Source organism: Phaethon lepturus, unplaced genomic scaffold (assembly GCF_000687285.1).
Source record: "Phaethon lepturus isolate BGI_N335 unplaced genomic scaffold, ASM68728v1 scaffold11979, whole genome shotgun sequence".
Lineage (NCBI taxonomy): Eukaryota > Metazoa > Chordata > Aves > Phaethontiformes > Phaethontidae > Phaethon > Phaethon lepturus.
Genome location: NW_010562858.1, coordinates 119,386 through 131,971, shown reverse-complemented (window position 1 = coordinate 131,971; position 12,586 = coordinate 119,386). Strand labels below are relative to the sequence as shown.

Here is a 12,586-nt window from a genome sequence, read left to right as displayed (position 1 = left end):
GGAGCAAGGTGCATGCAGGGCTTTTCAATCTAGAAGCTCAAGTGGCTTTTATGTGAACAAACTCTGCCCATATTTAAGGGACTGATGTTTTCCCACTCCCCATGTCAGTTCCGTGGCAATATTCCTCACACGCGCCTGTGTCCAACCTGCTCTCTGCCAGTGCTCTGGTCTTCTCTATGTTCAAGAGTGTGTTCCCTTTCCGTGCAGGTTATCCAGGCTGTCTTCTTCGGGATCTGTGTCTTGACCGACCTGTCCAGTCTTCTTACTAAAGGAAATGACAGTCAAGAGCAAGAGAGGCAGCTGAAAAAACTCATTTCCCTCCGTGACTGGATGATGGCTGTTCTAGCTTTCCCTGTTGGAGTGGTAAGTACACTGTTAATCTGCACGTGTCTTTACAAACTGGGTGAGCGCTGTTATTTACTGCTTGTTTGCTGAAAGGCTTTGCCACCTCTATGCAAAAGACTGTGAAGGAAGGGAAAAACAGTAGCAATGATTTTACTACTCTCTTGTTTTTCACAGGTGTAAGGGAGCACTGGTGGTGCTCAAATTATTTTTGGTTCATTAAAAAAAAATGTACATTACAAAATGAACTTGGTTGTACAGGTCATTTCAAATGTGAGTTGTACCAGCAGCATCTTGAGTGTCAATCTGGACTTTTCTGCACTGTTTGTCATCATCAGTAGTAGCGAAAGTGCTGATTATGGCATGTTTCACACCATAATGACCTGACTGGAATTCGGGCTGTAAACCATTTTGTCATGAGCAAGAAGTGTAGCGAAAGTCCAGGTTGCTCCCTATTAATGCCGTGGGGGATTCAGAGCTGACAGAAAAAATGAGGTAGGAGAAAAAGAGGGTTCTCAGGAATGTAAAAAAGCACACAGGAGGTATGGAAAAACGTGGCTTTTACGTGTCTTTTTCAAAAGAAATCTGTTCTTTGAATCAGGTCCTGCTCCACTGGGACACTGCACATTGCAAAAGGTGCTGACTGTCTTCAGGTGTCTCACACCATACACTGAAAGCAGCTGAAAATCCAGAATTTCATGAGTTTTTACATGGAAGTGTGGTCTGTGTCAGTCTAGTTCTAAGTTTAGGTTACATTTAAAAAAAAGTGTGAACCTTTCATTAAAGTATTGCTTTTATTGCTGTTCAGGATCAACCTTTGATTCTAATTTTGTATTTCAGTGTATATTAGTTCAAAATAAATTCACTAGAAGCAATTTTTCTTTTCATGGTAGGACTACTAGAAAACTGTATGAGGTCTCAAATGTACTGTTTCACAAAAGCTGATCACTCACTGTCAACTGCAGTTAATGCAACATATCAATCTACATTTATAATTGTATATGTTTAAGGATGCTTCATTAAATGTGATTTCACCATTTATGTGGTATTTCACAATATGTAAAGAAATGCAGAATGCTTTTACAAAGTTAGAAAATGCAAAGCACAGTGAAACACTGTGCAGGTATTTCTTTCATAAAAACCCGGCTGCTAGCCTTCCCTTACTATACAAGCTAACCTGCCTCTTGGGAGCTGCCACAATTCCTCTTGGGGTAACAGACTGCAGTTCTTCAGCCTTGGTAGAAGTAACTGGATCAACTCATACAGTTATTTAAAAATCTGTGAATAAACAGGCTTGCAAATATGTATTTTATGGGTGCAGAGATATATATGTTACATTTATGTTTTAACAGAGGTTGGGAATTAGAAGTATTTTTGATTGTGATTGGCAACAGATGCTTTTCCTACTATGTTGATAGTAGAACTGAAGAAGAACAACATCACATTATTTGTCTTTATTTAAAGATTTTAAGTGCCTTTTCAATCTAGAAGTGTTAGCCTTTACATGCATTAAAGCACACCCTTCTTGGTTCTCTCCCACTGCTTAGGATTCACGGATTCTCTCCTGCCACTGTTTTAGCTTTGTACTGCTGTCTGTGTGCTCCTCCACCCCTGCAGTGTTCCTGCCCTTGAAACTTTTCAAGATCTTGGAGAATTTCAGCTTCACTTTGTCTTTGCAGTTCTGCGCATTTCCTTCAGGCATTGTTTCTCTTGCTGCCAGTGATGAATCCCAGGTAGCCATTGCCCGCACTAGAAGTACTGCTGGATGATTTACAAGTTAGCAGTTCCCATGAGGTGTGTTTTATACCTGGAGTTAGCTACTTTCTCAAGGGTTTCATACAGAAAGAACTTCTCTCTTAAACAAACAAACAAAAAAATCCAGAAAAAGGTAAGAAATGGCCATGTTTATTGGACAGATGCTCTGCATTTCCAAAGGTGACCTTTCTGTGGTGAGGAGGAGCAATTGATTACCATATATTATTTCACTTTACTTCTTACTAAGAAAGCCTAAAAAGGTTGTTTTCATTGTTGTTTCTTCTCCTGGCTACTGGGAGACCAACAGCAGCACTTCATAACTTAACACGGGTCTCAGCTCTTTCCTGAAATCTGATCGTCTCCAGCAGCGCCCACCACACCGCAGCTACCACTTGCCAAAGCCTTGGCCAGTGCCTGAGGGACAGCCACTGGGGGCTCTTCTTCGGTGGGTTTACGCGTAGGAGAAGTTCAGGGCCCGAAAATAGCAATTGTGTAACACTGGCTTTGTTCTCTAAAGAGCTATTTATGTGTAAGAAAATATCCAGTAAAATTTTGGTATGCCAGAGGTGTTTGTTAGAAGAAAGCTATTAAACACCAGAGTGTCTGCAGAAAAAAAGTTAAAGTTCCCTCATTTCCCATATTCTCTCAACAGCTTCCTCACTCAAAATGAAAAAAAAAGGAACAAAAGAAGTTCCAATGCAGACTTCCCTTCTTTGAGACTCGCTCACCTAGGTCTCCAAGGAGCTTCTCAGTCGTTTCCAGTAGCAGCACAAGGGAACCTTCACACATAAAAATTGGATGGATGTGAATAAAATCCATGTTGGGTTTCTAATGTAATAGCAGAGGTCATGATTAAGTACTTGTCAGTTACCTTAACATCTAAATTATTTTTATTGCTCAGTGTTTTACACCGGGCATGTTTGGGGAATGATGCAAATACTAGGGGAACATTTTAAAGCCCACTAACTGCAGTTTTTCAAGAGCAATTCAACACATTTTTTTCTGTATTTCCTGCTTACTGGAGCCCTTGAGATGACATGTTCTGAAAAATAGATGAGAAAAAGGGTTTCCACTCCCAAGTCAAACAATGATGTGTGAAAAAAAAATCAGAAAATAAAGTATTTCATTTTTAGTACTTCCTAAAAGCATATTACATATAAACCATCTGGGAAGTCTGACCACCAACCTCCTCCCACCTTCCAAAGGAGAGGAAAGAACCAGCCCAAGGGCAAACATCTCCTTGGGTGGCTTTGGAACAAATCAAATCTTGCAAAATCTTTGCAGCAAATCACACCTCTCCAGTGTTGTGTTATGCATTGTGTATCTTTGGGGGTTCAGATAAAACTGAATTGCCAACCTACCATTTTGTTTAGGAGCATCAAGAAATAAACATGAAGCTCTTTGAAGGACATAATGAACATACTGTTCAGCTATTGTTGCCCTTTTTAATACAACTCTTAGGAGAATGAAATCAGACATCGACAGACCAAGTTTCTATGCAGTAAAGCTTTGTTCCACAAAAAGTCTGTGGGCAGCACTTCCTAGACCTAGTTTATTATAAGCCTGGGGTACTATTCAAATGCCTAAGAGATCAGGAAGCATGCACTGAAGAAAAGTGCTTGCATAGACGTTTTAGAAGTTCTCTACCAATTCTCATCTAGGCTGCACTTACATCCCCTTAATCAGTGTAAAGGAGATTTATATTGAGAATAATTTACACTGCTAGAGAAGTGTGAGACACACTTAATAGTCAGAGACTACATCAGTTTAGAGTATCCCTAATTTTTTCTATTTTCTTAACACAGATCATGAAGTTGCCGTGTTTCTGTGGTTAATTAGTGTTTTGTGTGAACTGTGTATGGTTTTATCAGTACGTTTCTTGTAATTTGTACCAAACAAGAGGAAGAAGAGATAAAACAGGCATTTAGTTTAAGACTGCGTTTAATAGAAATAGGAAGAAGAAAGAAAAGTGATATTGTTACATATTAGAAGAGAGATTGCTGCCTAGAAAATCACAAACTCCACCACTGATATTTTATATCATGTAGCTTTAATAGCTCCATTTGGGTCTGCGTCTAAACTGGCTAGAATGATCTCATATTCTTTATGTTATACTTTTATGTTTTTAAAAACCTGTGATACAAGAGAGAAAGCCAGGCATGCTTTTCTTACCTCTTGTTTCTCTGTACTGCTACAGTCAAAAGGAAAGCTGATCACCCTTCTGTAGATCATCAACAATGCTGATCTGGGATCCTACCCAAGAAAAGATGTATAGGCATTTGCTGCAGCCTCCTACTTACCTCGTTATTTGACCAGACTACAAGATACTTCTATTTCCGTAACTGACTTGGCCATGCCAAAATCTCTCTATTCTAGATTTTGCCCTCATCTGTGGTGACATGGTGGCTGGTGATGGGAACATGAGCGAGCAGTGGTGCAATTTCCTCCTGAACTCTATTCTCTGAGGGGAGTCTTCACTGATTTTCAGTTCCTACTCCTTCTTATTTCCTTCACTGGCCCTTTTCAAATTCATGTGGTGTGATGTTGTGCTAGCACTAGATCCAACCTAAAGCCAGTGCCATGCCAATTTGTGCTTACTGTGGTCTACCTTTAATAACACATTGCTTCTATATGTAATGCCTTTAACCCTCAAAGAGACTCACAAACAATATATTTATACTCGCAGTTAACCACAAATGTCTTGGGAGATAGCGAGAAAGGTTACCTTTAACTGTACTCAGAAGAAATTTTGTCAAGGTCAAAGGGTTCTGTTTTTTTCTTCTTTGTCGTGAGGCCATCCAGGAAATGAGTGAACTCAACTGTGTAGCCCAGCCAAAAGCAAAAACACATAGTGCAGGAAAATACTGGGTTCATTCTTCGTTTGCATAACATTTCTTGGTTGGGCTCATGTAAAACAGCAAATTATGCAATTCTTTTCACTGGCTTTTCTCTCTTAGTTTCTCTTTGCTTCCATTTGTGATGTTTTGATAAAGCTATTTGTTTTCTCTTTTGAATCACCAACTGTTTCCCAACTTGTCCTTCAAAAATTTTCCCTTGGCAGTGCCACATGCTCTTCTCATGTCCTCTGAAGTTTCAGAGACAGAGGACAAAAACTCAAGGAATATCTCCTTAAGTGGGAAAACAGAGTTTAGTTTTCAGCCTTATGGTTTTTTCTGCTGCTGCGTATTTGTTTAGCAATACTTTAGATGCCTGTGACAAGTGAGCTACTCCATATTTTCAAACAGTTCCAACAGTCTGCTTGCAAATGTGAGGTTCCCTTTGGTCTGTAATGACCCCTAGGTAGGATAAGTAGCAAACGAGGGCCTCTTCTGTTCTTTTATATGTTGCTTAACCTTATGTTGTTTAACCAAGTAATAGCTGTCTTCAGAAAGTTGGCAACCTTAGGAGGCTCCTGTGGAAAGAAGTGTAAAAGCAATTGCTAGTGCCTGTTTTCGTCCTTGAATTCCAGGCCCTGAGTTTGTCTAAAGAGGGAGTGGAAGGGTGACATTTGTGACATTTTGCCTTGGGAACAAAAGAAAATGAAAGTATTGGGGTCTCTGAAAGATGTCTGCTGCACATGAGCAGCCTGTTCAGCCTGGCATGTGAGGCTAGTACCATGACTGCCTCCACAACAGGGATGAATTGTGCCACGAGGAAGGCAGCATGAGCGTAAGAGCTGCAATTCTGATTGAACCTTACACAGGCAGTGTAAAGCAGCAGCTCATTGTGTCATGGTCTGGCACTGCATGGCCATGTGTGATCTTGGCAAAGCCCAGCCCAAATAAAAGTCTACCAGTACCAAAGTATAAGCATAGTAGAGATGATTTGAAAGTACCAGACCAACAGTTGCTTATGAAAGTAAACAAATTCAGAAGTAGGCAAGATAGCTAAGTAGCAAGTCCTCATTGTGGTTCTTTTTATCCAAATAGTTCACTTTTATAGTTCAGTTTATCGAAATGAACTAACTATAAGGAAAGGTAAGGTGAACCATTCAGACACTGGAAGGGCTCTTCCCCAGGGTGTTGCATTAGTCTCATGTCAGGTTGTCCTCCGGGATAGGTTAGTTCTGTGACACCTTGGGTTTTGCGCACTTCCTTTACCTTATGTCTGCCTTGTGATAGTGCTTTGCTAAGCAGCATTTGCCGTCTGTAGCTCCAGATGGTTGCAACCAGCTAGGCTAATCCTGTTCCATCCATTGGCTGACTTTGGTTAAGGGACAGATGGCATATCCCCTCTTCTCTTATCTTTACCTCCTTGGCAAAGTCTATTGTTTTATTCTGCTCCACACAAAAATCAGAGGTCAAAACATGCCAACTTTGTTGTATTCGATGTAATAAGGTTCAGCCTAATCCTGGGTGATTTTCCTTGATGCAAGACTTCCTCGGAAAAAAGCATTATCAGTCTTGGTCTTCATGTGCCTGAGAATATGTCTTTATGTCCCAGTTGGTCTTAGCAGGTTCTCAGAGACCTGCTGTGATAATACATGACTTCTAGGAAGCCTGCAGAGAAGAGAATACTTTGCTTCCATTTTCCCTGCTGTTCAGCTATTCATATCTTGGCACTTACGTGTCAGCAGGTGTGTAAAAAGCTAGGCTGTGCCAATGCCAAGACTGGCCCAGAAGAGATGCTTCTTGTGTGGTACTTTACACTTGCAATATTTTTCGGGCCGTCCATCATAACCTATTTTTTTTTCCCGGCCTCTGTGCACTAGTCAAATAGTCCAAGCTTATTCTGAGCAGGCACCGATAGCTATCATAACAGATGGACAAGTGTGTTGGAAACTAAGAAACTATGTACTGTATGCACACTGAGGGAACAGTGTACTGGTTCAGGTCATTCACATAACTGGCTGGCCGAAGTCTCCGTGTCCGTGGTTAGAACAAGGTGCCATTGATAAACTGCAACCTCAATTTTAATCTTCCAAAGTCAGAAGCATATGAAACAACTTATGCCTAACACTATCACACACACTAGTAATTTGCTGACCTTGCTGTGCTCACCCCATATTTCTTGCACTTTCTTTTACTGACCCTCCAAATTAGCCGTGAGACATGGGGCCACATCGGTTCGGATATAACTGAGTATTTCCCTGCTGATCTCAGTGAAAGTCCTATCTGTTGCCTCACGAACTTTAAACTTGGACTTGTCACTACTCTGTAGAGATTCCCTGAAAATGGTCATTGAAAAGCTCCTGGCCCAGGTATTGAGTTTTACCGCTGTAAACAGTAAGCCTTTTTTTACTAGAAAACTATGACTCAAATTTAAGGTAAGAAAGCAATTGTGTTTTATTTAGAAGACTACTTTTCCCTAGCTAAGGTAAGCCAAAACTATTATTTCTGTAATCTTTTATTACCTTTTCTTTTCAGACATCAGGGGATCTTTAAAGAATTGGCGCACGCTTTTGCAAAAATTTAGCCTAGTACAAACTTTATCTATCTGAGCCATCTGTCCTGTCCTCGGCCTAGAGGAAATAATGGTCTTTTTGTGGGCTCCTGGTAGGCAGTCTCTGGCAAGAACCAAGCCAAATTTCATGTTGACGAATGAGGATACTAGACCTCTTTTCTTTGGATCCCAGTCCATGAATTGTGTGCAGTGTGGTTGAAGGGTTAATTTTACTTTTTTTTTAAACAATGCTATTTGATGGCTGACATGAGAAAGTGCAAAGATGAGTTTATAGGCTTCTGTTCAGGGGTGAATGTTTCTTATTTATACATTCTGTGAATTCCAAGTGGTGTTTTACCTGATTTTCCATTTGCTTTCTATCCTGTTAGTGGTGAAACATTATTTATGTGCCACATCTGCTACTAAAGTATAATACTCGGTTGTAATTTGGCCACAGGCATGTAAGTCAAAGAATGAGATTTTTTCCAGGATAAAAGTCGAAACTAAAAAAAAAACAACAAAAAAGCTAAAACTCCGGTGAATGCAAAGAATAATCCATATTCACACTGTTGATTAAAGCAGGACTGGGTTGAAGAATAACAATATCTGTGTCTGTGCATAGATCATTTGCTAAGTGCCCTGTTTTGCTGTCTAAAATATGTAGCTAATTGTTCAGAAGCATTTATTTTAAAATGTCTTTTCTTTTTTTTCTTCTTAGTTTGTTGTGACGATGTTTTGGAGCATCTATATCTATGACAGGGAACTGGTGTATCCAAAGCTGCTTGATAATTTTATACCAGCATGGCTAAATCATGGAATGGTGAGTAAAGTAATGCAAACAATTTCTTGCATAAACAAAAGTGTAAGACACGGATTTCCTTGTGCATGACGCTGCATATGCTTAGAGCTAATCCCCTCAGAATTGATTAAGGAACATGGTTTGCAAGTAAGAATAACATCTTTCCTTCTTTGAGTCCTTGAGTCGTATTTGAATCCCTATTAGATTGAAACAGTGGAGATTTGAACTTGTGTGTCCTACATCCCAGGCTGGTGGTAGGGATTGTCTGTTTTCTGTGATAAGGTACCTTTCCCAGAGCAGTGTCACCCTGGTCATGAGGAATTTTAATCAAAAGAGACTATTCCACAAAACAGAAGTTCTGACTGACAAATCTTGCTCTAAAATGACAGAAATACTTAATTGAACGATTCTTTACCATTCTACAAAAGTATAATTTCTGATGAAAAGGTTCTCGTTAAAATGCTTGTTCAAAAAATCTCACTATGCTTTTTGGACTTGTATGTTTTTAGAAAAAAAAAAGGGAATTACTAATGTCTCAAGTACACCAAACGCGTAGCAGAACCTGTATCTGAGTATTTTTAATAATGTGGAATTATATGCATCAACGCAGTTTCAAAATTGCTGCATCGGTAATCATAAAAGAAGTAGTTTCTTGAGAGGAAATCTGACCTTTTCATCCCGCTCTGGTGTGTCAAGTCGGACATTCTTTCTCTCAACTGTATGTTTAAATGCTAAGGGAAAGATAAGGCCACATTTTGCCATCAGGTGCTTACTACTGTTTATGCAGCATTTGGAGCTGAAAAGCATCATGTTTGCTTCGCTAGTAGTATCTGTGCAAAATGCTTCATTATTACTTTGTTTTCCATATCAAGGCATGGCAAACCACTTGGCACTACAGTTCATCAGCAGATGAGAGCAGAGCTCATCCTTCAGGATCTGAGTACTATATCACCACAGCAGATCAAGGTTTCTGCACTACTGCTGAGCTTGAGAAATGGGTCCTTCGTGGGATGGGGCAGATGGCACTGCTGTTTGTTGATTCCCTAAACTGTGTGTTAGAGGAGCAGTATGAGAGTTACTACTGACAAGAGGAGCATCAGCTTCTCCTAGTTACTGTAGTATTTCATGATGTTTTGAAAAGAACAGCATGATATTATGCGTGTGTAGAGCTGAGGAAAGAGTCTGATGACTCCTGCTGTGTTTGTTCAGACTGTCCTCCCTTGAGTTTTGAGGTTACAAACTGAACACTTGCAAACACTACCAAGCCATACATACATTGATGTTCTCCCCACACCACATCAGTGCCAGCTCCAATGGCATTTCTTCCAGGTGACGTTCCACATACTGAAAGTGCCTAACCTATAACATTTTTCATGAATGTACATTGTGAAGCGTTTGACAACAAACGGCCCCGTGTACTCAGGAAGTTTCCTCTGTGCCATAACTAAAAGGCAATTCAAGCTCATGTTGCTCTGTAGAAATTTATACTAACTGAAATATTTGAAAAGGGCTTTTGTTTGAGATTTTTGGACATCATAGAGTTTGCTGAAATGAATTGCGTGCAAGCATCTTAGACTTTTTTTCGACTTGAAATATTGTAGAAGGCATTTTTGAAAGTCTTTTGTAAAGGAATTGTTTGCTGTGTCAGTCTCCATTTAGCCAAGTGTTCCTTTAGCTCGGTCACAGAAAAAGCTTATGACTGTTGGGCTTTTCACCACCTTTCAGTCTAATTCTTTCTGATGTTTTAGCCCTCATTTTATCCTCCACAGCTTTCATACTAATTAATACTGATGCATTGACCATGATAATATGAAGGGGTTCTTAAACTACCTTGAAAATGCTAGCACCTCACTTAGTAGTAGTTCCAATTTTGACATGACATATTTTAGAAAGTATGATGGAGGTCCCCGTGGTGGAAGGGTAGGACCTCTGAGAGCACAGTTTTAGAAAAGTTTGGATCCCTGGCTGTTGTTTTTTACTGAAATAAACATTTATTGCCATTTTTTCCTGCACATTTTGACAGCAGCTGTGCACATCAAGTGATAATTTTTCTGAACACAAGGGTGGCTGGTGCTGAAGCCTAACCTTGTACCACAAAACTCACACACGAGATTCATCACCCTTGGGAGAGTGAAATCTGTCAGTGAGAGGTGTGTCCTTTTGCTGCTGCAGCATCGCTGATGAATCCCTCTTCTCTGTGAGCTTCCCCCACAGTGCCTGGTGTAGCCCCTAAGGATCTGAGCTCCAATGTTACTTCACCTGTGAACACTCTGTCCAGGTTTTTTCACAGCCATTTCCCTAAACTCATGTTTATCACAAAAAAAGCCACAAAAAGTGGAAAACGTAAAACCCTACATTTGTCACAGTAAAAAGATTTCCTGCTTTAACTGAAAAGTCACATTTTTGGAAGTTTCTGACAGATGTATTATGACCAGCTGTAAGAACTTGCTCAACTGTCAACATCAACCTAAAAAATCCACATGCAGAAAAAGAATGAAAAGTCGTGAAATCTGGCTGTAATAATAGCAGTCATATTTCCATTAGCAATATCGGCATGTATCAAAATACTTGAGTGTATTCATACTGTAGAAGCATTTTAAGGTGACTATCTTGAAGGGTCTATGAAGAAATTGTTTGAAGGACAGTTCATTAGCCCAAGCAGAAGTGGTTTGGGCAGCAGTGTCTGCTGCTTCGTTAGGTTACAGTAATTAGTTCTCATCCCCCTTTTTCTTCTCCCCCTTTCCCATCCCTTCTCTGCAGTTTCAATGTTGTCTATGGTTAAAAAAACTTTTTTATTTAGTATATAGTAATGTCTTGCTAATACTCAGAAATATCACTCTTTCATAGCAACAGTTTTTCAACATCTAAAAAATTCCTGATTATAAAAAAACCCTCACAAGTAGTGGAAAACATAAGGGAAATGAACCTCAGAGCTATGCAATCCCATTACCAATTCAATCTTAGTATTGTTTGTAAAGTTTCGTAGAAACAGAGGGAGGCTGATCATTGTACCCAAAGGTAAAAGCCACAAACTATTTACCATAAAATTGCATATAGTGTCAAGAACTGTATTTCTATTTTTTATATATATAGACACACACCATAATAGTTAAAAATATAATTCCTGTCTACAGAAAAATCTGTGTAGTAAGTGGTGCCTTGTGGTACCAGATGGTACCTCATACATACAGATTCATACACCTGTGAAAGACATCACTAATAGAGTTGTACTGTGCCATAAAACTGATATATTTCATCATCTCGGTCAATCAATTCATCCTTAACCAGTGGTATCGCAATGACTTGAGAAGTGTTTGGAGGAAATCAATGGCAGGGTCGCTGTCGATTTCAGCAGAACAAGGATTTCATCTCTTTATTATGTGAAGGAGCACATCTAAGTAGCTTAGGTTAAGCTTCTGTCAGTAGAAATACCTACCTGTCTAAAGAGAGCTGTTGGAGAATAGGGCTATGTCTCAGCCTTGGTCTATTGCTGAAGTGTCAAGTTCACTTCCTGTATTTATTAGTTATGCAGATGAATTCATCTTTGCTGGCTACAATTTTAGTTGCCAAATTACTATGCTTTTCCATTAAAGATGTCATTCATGTTCTTGAGACTGTCCTGCACTTTGGATCCATATCAACCCTTAATTCCACAGGCATATTTTCCATGGGAAATATTCTTTCCCATTTTCTGTTGGCTGTCTATCTGATCTCTATCATTATTAGGATTTTTTAATTAAAGGCTAACCTGTAGTGTTTAAAGGTAGTGTGTCATAGTAATAGGATTTTTATCAGCTCATTCATTGCACCTTTTTGTGTTGGAACTGTACAGGATGATGCATGGATAACATTTGTTTCCAGAAATTATATTCTCCTCAGTACTAGCACAGGCTGGAAAACTAGAGGTTGCCCCTATTTTAAATGATGCCCACATAAACAGATCTGTAGACTGAATTAATTTAAGCTGGAGCATTGCTGATTTTGAGCCAGGTTACATGGCAGGACTGCATGCAGTATCTGTCCAAGTTAGCATACCATTCCAGCAAGAGTCCTTCTTTGTTTTTCACAGACACTGTCCCAAATTCTGTAAAAAATGTGAATCATCTTTTGTTTGTGGCGAGTAAAGTAAAATACAGAGAGAGAAATTACTTACTGAGGAGTGTAATGGCTTTGGAGGTCAGAAACAAAGAATCGTCTTCACATGAAAACTCTAGAGAAGAGATCAGTGAAGGGGGAAGGGGAATATGCTCTGCTTCTGTGGAGTTGGAAAATTGATTATTCTATGGATTCTGTGCCACTACAATCTAT

The 12,586-nt window shown here is 39.6% G+C and overlaps 1 protein-coding gene across 1 annotated transcript in view; it reads left to right on the top strand.

Moving 5' to 3' along the window:
* Positions 1–207: 207 nt before the first annotated feature.
* AIG1 (androgen-induced 1) overlaps positions 208–12,586 on the top strand; it is a gene marked incomplete at its 5' end in the record, with an annotated part of 90,555 nt that continues 78,176 nt past the window's right edge. Inside the window, 2 exons of the mRNA XM_010294420.1 lie at positions 208–363; positions 8,198–8,299. Of these exons, the coding sequence (XP_010292722.1) occupies positions 208–363; positions 8,198–8,299 (258 nt within the window). The remainder of the gene's footprint in view (positions 364–8,197; positions 8,300–12,586) is intronic.